Raw genomic sequence first — 13,646 nt, forward strand, 5'->3', positions numbered from 1 at the left:
AGGGTAACAAGAAAGGTTTCTACAGGCATGGGACCCTTACTGGATAAGGGAGGTAACCTAGTGACAGATGATGTGGGTTAAGATGAAGTAATCAATGCTTTTTTTTGCCTCTGTCTTCACAGACAAAGTCAGCTACCAGACTACTGCACTAGGCAACAAAGTATGGAAAGAAGGGGGCAGCCCACAGTGGAGAAAGAACAAGTTAAGAACTATTTAGAAAAGTCAGACATACACAAGTCCATGGGGCCAGATTTAATGCATTTAAGGGTGCTGAGGGTGTTGGCAGATGTCACTGCAGAGCCATTGGCCATTATTTTTGAAAACTCATGCAGATTGGGGGACGTCCCAGATGATTAGAAAAAGGCAATTGAAGTGCCCATCTTTAAAAAAGGGAAAAAGGACAATCCAGGGAACTACAGACCTCAGTCCCCAGAAAAATCATGGAGAGGATCCTCAAGGAATCCATTTTGAAGCACTTGGAAGAGAGGAAAGTGATCAGGAATAGTCAACATGGATTCACGAAGGGCAAGTCATACCTGACCAACCTGATTGCCTTCTTTGACGAGGTAACTGTAGACATGGGGAAGTCAGTGGATGTGATATAACTTGACTTGAGCAAAGCTTTTGATATGGTCTCCCATATAATTCGTGCCAGCAAGTTCAGGAAGTATGTATTGGATAAATGGACTGTCAGGTGGATAGAGAGCTGGTTAGACTGTTGGGTTTAATGGGTAGTGATTAATGGCTCAATGTCTGGTTGGCAGTGTATTTCAAGCAGAGTACCCCAAGGATAGGTTCTAGGGCCAGTTTTTTTCAACATCTTTATTAATGACCTGGATGAGGAGATGGATTGCACCCTCAGCAAGTTTGCAGATGACACTAAACTTGGGAGAAGAGGTAGATACGTTGGAGGGTAGGGATAGGATCCAGAGTGACCTAGACAAATTGGAGGATTGGATGAAAAGAAATCTGATGAGGTTTAACAAGGACAAGTGCAGAGTCCTGCACTTGGGACGGAAGAATCCCAAGGACTACTACAGGCTGGGGACCAACTGGCTAAGCAGCAGTTTGGCAGAAAAGGAGGATTACATTGGATGAGAAGCTGGATATGAGTCAACAAGTGTGATCTTGTAACCAAGAAGGCTAATGGCATATTAGGGTGCATTAGAAAGCATTTCCAGCAGATCTAGAGAAGTGATTATTCCCCTTTGTTTGGCATTGGTGAGGCCACATCTGTAGTATTATGTCCAATTCTGGGCTCCCCACTATAGAAAGGATGTGGACACATTGGAGAGAGTTCAGTGGAGGGCAACGAAAATGATTAGGGGGCTGGAGCACATGACCTACAAGGAGAGGCTGAGGAGTTTGGGCTTGTTTAGTCTTCAGAAGAAAAAAGAGTGAGGGGGTATTTGATAGCAGCCTTCAACTACCTGAAGGGAGGTTCCAAAGCGGATGGAGAGAGGCTGTTCTCAGTAGTGACAGATGGCAGAAGAAGGAGCAATGGTCTGAGGTTGCAGTGGGGGAGGTCTAGGTTGGATAGTAGGGAAAACTATTTCACTAGGAGAGTGATGAAGCACTGGAATAGGCTACCTAGCGAGGTGGTAGAATCTGTTATTTCAAAATAATTACTCCCCAGAGTAATTAAAACTAATTACCCCCCCAGTGCTTCCTGGCACTCTACATCCGAGGTAGCTCATCCACATTAACGGAGCGTGCCGCAGACTAATTTTAAGGCTTCCCCATTGTGTTAACCCCGGGGTTCTTCTGGCATCCCGTATGCCAGGATTTCACTAATATACTGAGTGCTGGGGTCCAGGTTCAAGCCCTGTGCCCCAGTGGTTGGCTGCTAGCCCTGCATGCTGGGATTCTGGTTGGAGCCCACCATGCCAAGGTCCTCTGCTGCTGGTTCCATGCACTGGGGTCTCTGCTGCTGCCCCATATGCTGGGATCCTGGCTGCTGACCTCACATGACAGGGCTTTGCTCCTGACCTTAGCTGGGTGAGGGTGGACAGAGGCAAGGGGGCTCAGCACCCCTACATTTAAAAATGTCCCTCCGCCACTGCTAGTGTAGTGAAAAGGAGGATTTGTCCCAGAGGCTTTGCCTGCTGTTGACTAGTTTGAAGCTGAATTTATGTGACACTGACCTTTCCACATGCATGGCAATGATGGCGTCTCAGAGTGAGGGTAAAATCACAGCCGCAGTTCATGCACATCATGACGTGGGACACAGGTACCAAGGTTGGAGGCCTCTCACCCAAGGATATTCCCAGCCTTTCCCTTAGCTTAAAAAGAAGTGAAGAAATAGCCAGATTTCCAAAGCACACTCACTTCAGCTAATGCAACTCCCACATGAGCATGAGCTGCTAAATCGTGTTTACCTTTCCCCACCCTCAGTTCTGCCAATCCACCTCCTTCTTGACACACAATCCCCATTATTCCAGTCCTAATTCTTCTTCCTTCCTGAAGGGCCCCAAAGTGATCCACAAACTTTACACGCAAGTGCTGAAATGCAGCCACTTCTGGAGTAGATGGTGGTAGTCAACTAGTACACAGCATGTGATATAACAGTAGGGCCTCTATCTGCAGCTAGTGCAAATTGGTTCAGATCCAGTGAAGTCAATGGACCTACACTTGGTGAGCATCTAGCATCAGTGAATAATTCTGGCTGAGATTGCCTGGGCAAACTTATATTTTTAGTACAAGATTTAATATCCTGTAATATCTTTAATATCCAGAAAGAACACATGGTTTTTAGGTCTCAGTCAAAAAATCCTTATCCCCACCATAAGCCGCATAGCATTCAGTGTATCAATCTCAGAATGAAGGCCTAGTTGACTATTGTGCATCTTTTGGAATGGTTTTGTGATCAATGGAAAGGACTGTCTAGAAGTCACCAAACTTTTTTCACTTATAACTCAGACTGATTTGGACCCAGATCTCAATGGAAGACAATGGAGTCACTCTGGATTAATGGGATCCAAATCTGGCCCTCATTTTCTATCACCGTTCGGCACTCATAAACTCCTTTGCTGTTTGCCCATCTTTGCACAAGTCTATTACTATATCTTGGTAGTTTTGCTATAAAGAGAGTTAGACTCATGCAGGACGAAGGAACAGAGAATTCAGCAACAGCAAAACTCTTTTGCGTCAGATTCTCCTCTCACACTGGTATAAACTAGGAATAACTCAATGGAGTTGGATCGGTATAAACTGTTTGTTAGGTCTCAATGAAGTCCTTTTGCTGAGGGCTTTAGTGATGGTGAATTATTGATCCTTTGTTATAGATTGTGACAAAAGCAATACTAATGGCTAGTTTTGCCTTCTTACAGTCATCTGCAAGGCATATACTTGTTTTTGAAAGCATTTAGGACAGTAGCCCATGCAGGGCTAAATCTGGTTAGTGTTTCTCCAACAAAACTCCTATTGACTTAAATGAAACCTGTAGTACGAAGCAGAATTGCAACATGTTCAAAATACCAGTAGCAGCCTCAGCAGTCTGAATATTAAACATATAAGTGCTGTGGTAACCTGTGTCATTTGGCCTTGGCATGATGATTTATATATAAATAATTAGAACACTCTGCCACTGGGGCCTTTCTGCTTTTCCTTTTTAAAAAAAACTACAGATTTTTTTATCCTCTTACGCAATACCAGGACTCACTCTTACCTCAACGCTGTTATGAAAGGCAGCTGCATTGTGAACTTTGTAGTCATCTGGAATGGTTCTGCTGATGCAACTATACCACTCATCCCTTTCAAAGCATGAACTGTAGAATGAAATACAGCAATACAATCAATGCCATGAACTCTGCAATGACTGATTCAAGATGCTTCTGGATCAAGAGAGAAAGCTCCTATCTACTGACATTTTATTTCTTTCACCAGCATGATGAATTATCAATTCTTGGCCAAGAACAAAATTAAATGTTAGATTTCCAATATTTCTGATTAGATTGATGCAGTCTGGCCATTTATGGCCTATGGATTTTCCAGTGTGGCTTAAGGATGGAGATTACAACCTAGGCCACAGTACTAGTTTTGTCTCTGCACTGGTCACTAAGGCTACGTCTAGACTGCATTACTTTTCCGGGATACCAGAGGTATCCCAGAAAAACAATGACACATCCAAGAAATGCATCCACTTTTCCGATAATTTTTTCAAAAAAGCAGACGTGCGCTTTCGCCATCCCTGTAAACCTTGTTCTACGAGGCATAAGGACGGTGTCAAAAGAGCACTTTTTTCCAAAATTTGGCAATGTTTAGATGTGCCAAATTTTGGAAAAGCCTCTTTTGAAGTAAATTCGAAAAAGATACGCAATTTACATACCGCAAATTGTGTATCTTTTTCCGATTTAAAACTGCAGTCTAGACGTAGCCCAGGCAAGCAAGGGAACTGCACTCCAGTGCACCTACCCTCTGCCTGGGTTGCTCATATCTAAGGGTACATCTACGCTTGCACCCTAGTTCGAACTAGGGATGCAAATGTAGGCGACCGAAATTGCTAATGAAGCAGGGATTTAAATAGCCCGCGCTTCATTAGCATGATCTTACCAGCGTGTTACTCCGCTCAACAGCTGTTTTGAAAGTGAAAGTGTGCACCGGGATGTGTTAGTTCGAACCAAACCCCTTGGTTCAAACTAATGTTACTCTTCATTTTTTGTAACGTTAGTTTGAACCAAGGGCTTTGGTTCAAACTAACACGTTCTGATGTGCATTTTCACTTTCGAAACAGCTGTTGAGCGGAGTAACACACCAGTGAGATCATGCTAATGAAGCGCAGGCTGTTTAAATCCCCGCTTCATTAGCAATTTCAGTCGCCTACATTTGCATCCCTAGTTCGAACTAAGGTGCAAGTGTAGACGTACCCTATGTGAAGTATTGCATGTTGATGCTTGTCACTTCTGTGTTGGCTACATAGGTAAATTGGGAGGATTTCATGCTGGGACATAGATTCTTGGTAGGATGCCTCTCATATTGAAAATGAGACTGGTTTCAGTTTACTCCATTACAGACAAATTAAACACAGCTCTCAAGATCTTGGAAAGATGCTAATGTGACATTTTTAAGGGAAAATTTGCATTTCCCTGGACTGGAGACACTAGCAAATGCAAGCTTGTGATTCTTTAAGATGGCCACTAGATGTCACCCTTACACCATGGAAACCTGCTCGTATTGCATTTATCCGCCACTCCAGCTTTCCTGTCAATCTCCCAAGTTCTGATCTGAGATTCTGAGAGTCCAGAAATAAAACGGAGTGCTTAATGTGTGTGATCTTGTATTCATAAAATCAACATTTTTCCTGATCGCCCTATTAGTCAGTTAGTTTCCCCACAGGGACTCAAAATTGTTCAGTCTCAGGCTGAGATAGGAAGAGCCACTTGACTGAGGTGAACCAGTATACCAGTGGGCGCAGGGAAGAATACCACTGTGACAGCTATGTAGCAGCTATGTGTGAGAACACCTCCCTGAATTCCTTCCGAAGTTGAACCACTCTTTCCAAAATTGGTAAGCACCAAATTAATTTTCAAAAGCCATCCGGGAGGCCAACATTTCCATGCTGGTTCAGGGAAGGGAATGCTGTACTCTTATTCTCGATTGTAAACGGTGCCATATTCTGGTTACTTAGGTGTGAGCTTGGGACAGAGTATTCTGTCCTCCACCAGCTATACCAGGCATTCACATTAAAGCTAAGCACTCTTCCCATGAGGGCTCCCTGTATAAAATCAGTACTGGAATCAATGCCCACTGCTGCTGAATTGTGATATCCTCTGTGCACAGGGAGGCCAACACACAAGACAACTGAGAACAATTTATCTGTTGTAACCTTAAAGAAACCCAGACAAACAGGGAAGCACATGAGTTAATCCATGACCCCTGGCTTAGCATCTCTATACACTGTGGCTGTGTCTACACTGGCGCGATCTTGCGCAAAAGTGGCTGCTCTTGTGCAAAAGCTTTCTGCCTGTCTACACTGGCTGCGTGTTCTTGTGCAAGTAAACTGACATTCTAATGTATGAAATCAGGGCTTCTTGCACCAGAATTCTGACACTCCTGCTCAGGAATAAGCTCTTTTGTGCAGCAGTTCTTGCACAAGAAGCCAGTGTAGACAGGCAACATGAATTTCTTGCACAAGAAAGCCTTATGGTTAAAATGGCCATCAGAGCTTTCTTGCACAATAGAGCGTCTACACTGGCATGGATGCTCTTGCACAAAAGCACATCTCTTGCAGAAAAGTACATGCCAGTGTAGACGCCCTCTTCTGGAAGAGTTTTTGCATAAGAACTCTTCCGCAAAAGAGTTTTTGCATGAGAATGTGCCAGTGTAGACATAGCCTATGGCTATGTCTATATTGCCAGCTTTTGCCAGCAGAGAGTATGCAAATTAAGCACTGATTAGCATTCTGTCACACTTCATTTGCATAATCTATTTGAGCCGTTTTTGCGCAAAAACAAGCAGTGTGGACATTTCCTTTTAGCACAAAAACCCATTTTTGTGCAAGATCCTTATCCCTCTCCCGGAGAGGGATAAAGATCTTGCACAAAAAAGGGTTTTTGCACAAAAAGGAAACGTCCACGCTTTTCGTTTTTGCACAAAACCCCCTTGCGCAAAAATTTCTCAGATTATGCAAATTAAGCATGACAAACTGCTAATCAGCACTTTATTTGCATACTCCCTGCTGGCAAAAGCTGGCAGTGTAGACAAAGCCAGAGAGCACTCATCTGTGAAAAACAACAGCCTCTGTAAAACTTAACAATTCTATTGGAAAAAGAGGGTCCAGGACAAGGGTATAATACATACTGGTAAAAACATAAGAACAGCTAGCTGTACTGGTTCAGACTAAAGATACATCCAGCCCAGTATCCTGTTGTCCAACAGTGGCCAATGCCAGGTGCCCCAGAAGGAATGAACAGCACTGGTAATCACCAAATGATCCATCTGCCGTCACCTATTCCCAATTTCTGGCAAACATAGCTTATGGACACTGTCCCTGCAGTTCTGAATTAGTGCTGCATGACAAAGAACTGCAATACTGTACATCACCTCATTGTCAAGATGTACAGGACTGTTCAATACTTTGCTAACTTTGCTCCTTCCCCCCAAGATTTCACTTCCAGTGTTGTTTTATGGAAAATATGACTGGGTTGAATGGAAAGCATATTAAGCCTAAAATGTCGATATTTCCCAGCCTTACTGGCTCAGCGGTTCTCAAACTATGGAAGCACAGGAATGTGTCCAGGGAAGCATGAACTCTGTGCGTAATTTTTTATGAACCTCCGGCTGTCAGCTCCTAGCAGCTGGGACTCAGGGAAAAGGGCTTGCAGAGAGAAGGTGGGGGAAGAGGATAAGAGAGGACAGCCAGAGCTCTGTCACTTGAGCTTGGCTCTCTTCCCCTCTTTACAGTCCTTCACTGGGAGGCAGCTGGGCTTGGACTTCTCCTTCCTTCTTTCTCTCTCAGGCTACATCTACAGTGCAGGCTTCTTGTGCAATAACTTTTTGCAGAAGAGATCTTCTGCAAAAAGTTCTTGTGCAAGAGCACGTCCACACTGCCATGTGTTTTTGTGCAAGAGAGTGTCCACACTGTCATGGACGCTCTTGCACAAGAAAGCTCTGATTGCCATTTACAGAATGGCCACAAGAGCACCTGTGGTTTTTCCGATAGGGATTTCTTGTGCAAGAAACCCTTGTGGTCTGTCCACACATGCCTTTTTGCACAAGAGCTTTTGCACAAAAAGGCTTATTCGTAGAAAGAGGAATAACTCTTGTGCAAAAAGCCCTGTCTTCTGACGATCTACCATACATTTCTTGTGCAAAAATGCGCTGGTAGTGTGGACGCTCTGCGAGTTTTTGCAAAAAAACTCTGGGCTGCGTCTAGACTGGCAAGATTTTGCGCAAAAGCAGTTGCTTTTGCGCAAAATCTTGCCGCCTGTCTAAACTGGCCTCAAGTATTTGCGCAAGAACACTGACTTTGTACTGTATAAAATCAATGGTTCTTGCGCAAATACTCGGATGCTCCCGCTCGGGGATAAGCCCTCTTGTGCAAGTATTCTTGCACAAGAGGGCCAGTGTAGACAGACAAGTTAATTTCTTGTGCAAGAAAGCCCAATGGCTAAAATGGCCATCCGAGCTTTCTTGCGCAAGAGAGCGTCTACACTGGCACAGATGCTTTTGCACAAAAGCAAATCTTTTGCACAAAGGCACATGCCAGTATAGACGTGCTCTTGCGCATATACTTTTAACGGAAAAACTTTTCTGTTAAAAGTATTTGCGCAAAATCATTCCAGTCTAGACGCAGCCCTGCAGTATAGACATAGCCCCAGTCTCTTACCTGGAAGTGGTGGCAGTTTCAGCTGTCAGCCCTGAGGTGGCAGCAGCAGCACAGAAGTAACCGTGGCAACGGCGTGCTGAGTCTGCTGTGAAAAATTATATTGACATTGCCACTTTTATTTTGGCCTCCAGTCTGCCTTCAGAGCTGGGTGTGTGTGTGTGTGTTGGGGGGTTTGTGAGAGAAGGGACATAAACAACTATAGACAAAAAGAAGGGGGGTACAAGCAAAAAGTTGAGAATCATTATACTAGACAAATGACTACTCACCAGGCTATAGTTACATCCCTAGTCTCCAAAGGGTTAGTCTAAGTGGCACCAACATAGGTTTAACCTCCAGAACTGGGTAAATAATGGATTTGTTGTTTCCTGGGCAATTTTGAAATGTTGCTAAAACATTTGTGTTGGGTCAAACAAATTGTTTTATTTCATCATTAAAACATTTTTTCAATTTGACCAATTAGTTAAGTATTTACATTAAAACAAAATTAAAAGACATCTAAAAACAAAAAGTCATTTCAAAGCTCAAAAAATCAAAACATTTCAATTTTTTAAACAATTTGAAACTGACACAAATTTAATAAACATTTTGTTTTGCTGAATCTGCATTTTCCATCAAAAAGTGTGGATGAATTCTTTTCCTCAGTTCTGTCAACCTTTTATTTGCCAGAAAATTCTAATCACTTGAGGTTCAAGATGTGGCTTTACAAATATGAAAGCATGGCTGATTTAATGGTGTGAATCAAAGTCATTTTGGTAAGGACAGCTGATCAGGGATGATCTGTCAATAAAAGCTTAATCTGCAAACAGACCCTTTTCACCTGTTCCCTCCATTAAACATCTCTAGGCAATAATCACAAACTGTTATAATGTCTAAGTGTGAGGATAACACATGGCTACTGGCTTATAAAATGAATAATGTCAATTGGCACTGACCTGATCCCAGTTAACTCACTCATTGGTTGTATGAAGGATCAAAGGGATTTTTGCTGAAGTTTTGGAGGCTGTGAACAGCTCAAAGTGCACAACTCTCAAACTCCAGTATTGCCACACTTGGCATTGAGAATGATTTCTGGGGACTACTTTGTTATAAGCTGTCAGTCACCAAGATGACACATCATTTACTTTTACAGTAAGTTTAGTCTAACAAAACAGAAAGTTGGATTGTCACTATGCTGTCACTGACAGCAGGGGACATCTGTGCAGCAAGAGAAACTGACCTGAAATAGACAAGGTACGTGCTCAAATTTTGTTTGGTACAGAAATATGGGGATGGAATAATCTTTAGGGATTGGAAGTGATTCAAAACTAATTTCTCATGAAGATTCTTGGTCTGTCAAATACCACTCCACCCTGCTTTTCTCAGAGCAGGACAGGCATGAATTCTAATCTGACCAAAGTACAACATGGCAATGGCAGCTTTTGACTTCACATTCTTAACATGCAACCCCAGTGTTTGTCAAGGTTATGCTTAGAAAAACAGCTCAGGAGGACTTTCTCATGTAATTTCCTTGGTTAGAGAATATTCAATATTGTTTGCATTTTTTAGGTTTGTCAGATTTGGAAATGATTTGATATAAATTTTAAATCAATCTGTAATTAAGTTGCAACTAGAGGATTTTAACAAGCAGGTGGATGTGGCAGTAGTTTCTATGTTAAATATGTCACCTTGGTTCTCCTTGTTTAAAAAAGTATGCTAAATATTTAGATATTTTGTGTAATATGTTAAGGAGGGCCTTCCTGTTTCAAGCCTTGCAGATAGCTTTTCTAGAAGGTTGATATACTGGTATCCAAAAAGCGACCACCTTTGTCCATGTGACTAAGGGCAGCTGGATGACCTTCCCCACTCTCTGTTATGCTATAATTCGTATTGCCACTGGTGGTCAAAAGGGCTTTCTATGTTTTTATTCTGGCTGCCTTTTTCTATGATCTCTCAGAAAACAGAATTTATTAGGAACAGGCAAAGTACCTGTGATCCAAGAGATTGGCCTATTTGCATGGTCAGCTGCTAAAATAAGGGGAAAAAAAGCATTGTGATTTGATGTGGTTATTGATTTACTTATTTTAAAATCCTTATTTACGTGTGTTTTTTTATTTTATAATTATGGATTTAGTATTCAGTTTTGTTTTCTATACATTAGCCTATGGATAAGTAACTATAAAAACTTGATTTGGCCTGGATTAGGACTCTCTTACTGATTGTAATGCCATGGCAGTCTTTCTGTACCTTCATATTGATTGACTGACTGCATTCTCCCTTGGCTTTCTAAGCCCATGTCTGCACTGCAATTGGAAGTGTGATGGTCGCATGCATGAGGACCAATAGTAGTGAAACTGTGGCTGCACAGGGTAGCTACCTGAATGAATACCAGGGTTTGGGGGGGGGGGGGAGTGGGGAGGCTTGTACAGCTGTTTCATTGCCATCAGTATGTGAGCTAGCTAAATTAAAGATAGCATGAATATGTCCACATGTGCTGTAGTCACTCCCTTCCCAACCCCGTTGCAGCATAGACATATCCATAGTTAGGTTTTATATCGGTACCACCTGCTTACAATTGTGTCTGAAGAAGAGAAATCTGAAATGTATGTAAAGGTATGGCAGCATCCTACTCTTTTCTACAAGAGTGACTTAGTACCATCACCTGCTCCCTGCAAGCTAAATAATTAGGCTCTCTAGGTAGGACATTTTCAGTAGTAGATGCTAGTGCTTGACACTACCCTCTTTTCATACAGCTGTGCCGTGTGAACCAGAACCAGAAGTTCTGCTTATCAGTTTAGTGCCTTTTCTGTTCTCTTCGTATTTGCTGCTTATGTCATGTCCTCAGCTCCTTTATGTGTACTTCTTGCCTTATGTAAATGCAAAGGCCTTAAGACTGTGGCAGTTCATAACTGACCCTTGTCAGAGGCTTGTATCAATCAACCTGGAAGCAATGGAAAACATGTTGCCTCAGGGAGATCCAAAGCCTGCTGGTATTCCCTGGTGCCCAGCAGAGTCCACCCACAGTGCCTTCATTCAGGAGAGTGTAGCATGTTCTCCCATGTGTGACTGGGCAGCTTGGCCAGCTAGAGTTGAGAGAAAATGGTGCAATAACCATGCCTCCTCTCTACCCCCAGAGGTGATTTGTGCCCTAGGGTGTGTTACAAAGACTTCACTTATGATTTGCCCTTGAATGAACAGCAGCAGGAGGGAGAGGCTCCTTGTATTTGTGACTGATCCCCGTGAAAGAGCACTATCTGCCCCTCATTTCCATAGGGCAGCCTTTCTGCTTCCAGCCCTAATTTCACATGCAACTCCCACTGGAGTCTGCCTCAGCCTTTAAAAGAGCACCAACTGCATAGTGTAACAAGACCAATGGAGAATCAGGGCACAGCTTCCAGTGTGCTGCAAAATACATTTCTGCCTTGATACGTGGTCTTCATTTGCATTAGAACTTCTCTGAACTAAGGCAGTGGGTATCTAGCTATGTACTGTCCTGGCCACACAGAGCCATACATCTCCTGCTTTTTTAACTGACAGTGGGTAGCTCAGATCCACTGGGTAGCTACCACCAGCTTGCACAGGGCTAGAGCTGGAGTTGGCACCAGCTGAAGGTAGGGAGGATATGGCAGCCTCTCTACGTAAGGAGGTTGGGAGGCTCCACAAGTGGCCTAATGTATACTGCATGAGCTTCTTTTAGTATCTGTATTGGATGCCCATCCAGTGCCACAGTTTGGACTCTTTATGGCACTGGATGGACATCCAATACAGATAATAAAAGTATCAAACATAGTATTCTAATCTGTGCATTGGGCACAGGTGGCAAATGTTCCTTATAAGAGAAGGATTTTGATTTGAATGAGTGAGGAAAAGGAAAACACCCTCCTAATCTATTCAGTTGGTTCCAATATGCATGCCATTTGTGGAAGCCTACTGTGCTTCCGGACATATTGTAGGTGGAGACTTGAGATGGGAATTTAAGTTCTCCAAGCTAGGATCACCTCATCTGCATGATCAACTGAACTGAGGCGGAATCATTTTAATTTTAAATAATGTATCTGAAAATCTTATACTGTTCCTTTTTCTTTGCTATCTCCCTGATCCACTAGCACCAAATTTGTAAGACACCTTTGCAATTAAAACCAACAAAAACAAATATTCTTTCCTTCTGCTCAGAAATTGATGTACTAATTCTTTTTGCTGTCAGCATGTGACAAGAAGACAGAAAACTCTCCCTTATTGTGATCAGTACTAACTTTGTCTAAATTCATTAGGAAAATTCCTTTTAACAAAAAGACATCATTACATCATCGATAAAGTTTAATTTCTGTTTTAACTGTCATTTAAGTACCTTTAAATACCTTTAAATCTATGGTGTGGAATTGGCTAATTACTATTTTTCATTAACCCTTGGGTAACCCCAGTGACTTGTGCTGACAAGTGAAGTTATAAAGGGGAGGGAGACAAAGCTGGGTTCTCAGTGTGACAGGGAAAAAGTTGTAAAATATGAAGGAAGAAGGCTCAGACTTATTAGACATGGATTTTCTATTCTGCTCAAAATCTTATCAGGTGCTGAGGCCCAGCTTTTTACTCATCAGTATTCAATTTGTGTCTTATGAGCCTTACATGTAAATGAATGCCCTCTTTATAATCAAGCACTTGACCACTACCTGTCACAATGACATAGGTTGAAATAGAGTTTAAAAATAGTGGGATACCAATTAAGTCTTGGAGAGTGGGTGAGCTGGTCTAGAGATATACCCAAAATAAACATCCTCTGCTATAGCTGGTATGAGAGAATACCTTGCTGACAGAGTGAGGCAGTGTTCGGCACATTCAATCTTCAAGACGTTTTGGGCTTTTTCTGTCACTGGGCGGCTGACCTAGAAACAAATGATGCGTAAATGAAGGATGGAGTGATTGAAACCATCTATGGTCAGTCAGCATATAGTAAAACTTTTGATACACAGGTATCTGTGGAGCTCCAACAGTTTGAGTGTTAGCTATCAAAGTCATGGTGTCCTCAGTTGCTAAAAGACTAGTGTGGACAAGGTAATGGGTCCAGCACAATGTGACAGTGGGTGCAGGATCAGTTGGGATGATCCAGGTCGGATTTTTGGTCCATATTATTGCAACTTGGGTAGTGTTCCATGTATAGATGGTTCCAGGTATAGTATAAAAACTACTCTGAAGAAAGGGTTTGAAAACTTTGGGAATGTGGCCAGTCCTTTCTGTGCTGAGGAGACAGGCCAGCAGTCTGCACATGCCTCTGTAATGTATGTAGTAAAACAAAGCCTGCCAGATATTTCTTACTCTGTACCCGTTTTATTTCTCTGTTCCTGATTTT

The 13,646-nt window shown here is 42.5% G+C and overlaps 1 protein-coding gene and 1 long non-coding RNA gene across 6 annotated transcripts in view; one reads left to right on the forward strand and one right to left on the reverse strand.

Annotated features, from left to right (window-relative positions):
- Window positions 1-13,646, reverse strand: part of FGD5 (FYVE, RhoGEF and PH domain containing 5) — a 189,523-nt gene that overhangs the window by 12,256 nt on the left and 163,621 nt on the right. For all 5 annotated transcript variants that reach the window (XM_025189555.2, XM_025189558.2, XM_025189554.2 and 2 more), the window contains exons 14-16: window positions 13,103-13,182; window positions 3,668-3,767; window positions 2,145-2,282 (exon numbers count right to left, since the gene is read on the reverse strand). In XM_025189555.2, coding sequence (XP_025045340.2) covers window positions 2,145-2,282; window positions 3,668-3,767; window positions 13,103-13,182 — 318 coding nt within the window. The remainder of the gene's footprint in view (window positions 1-2,144; window positions 2,283-3,667; window positions 3,768-13,102; window positions 13,183-13,646) is intronic.
- Window positions 7,988-13,646, forward strand: part of LOC142830923 (uncharacterized) — a 120,993-nt gene continuing 115,334 nt past the window's right edge. Inside the window, exon 1 of the long non-coding RNA XR_012906472.1 lies at window positions 7,988-9,556. This is a non-coding gene — a long non-coding RNA (uncharacterized LOC142830923). The remainder of the gene's footprint in view (window positions 9,557-13,646) is intronic.

The sequence above is a fragment of the Pelodiscus sinensis genome, chromosome 11 (assembly GCF_049634645.1).
Source record: "Pelodiscus sinensis isolate JC-2024 chromosome 11, ASM4963464v1, whole genome shotgun sequence".
Classification (NCBI taxonomy): domain Eukaryota; kingdom Metazoa; phylum Chordata; order Testudines; family Trionychidae; genus Pelodiscus; species Pelodiscus sinensis.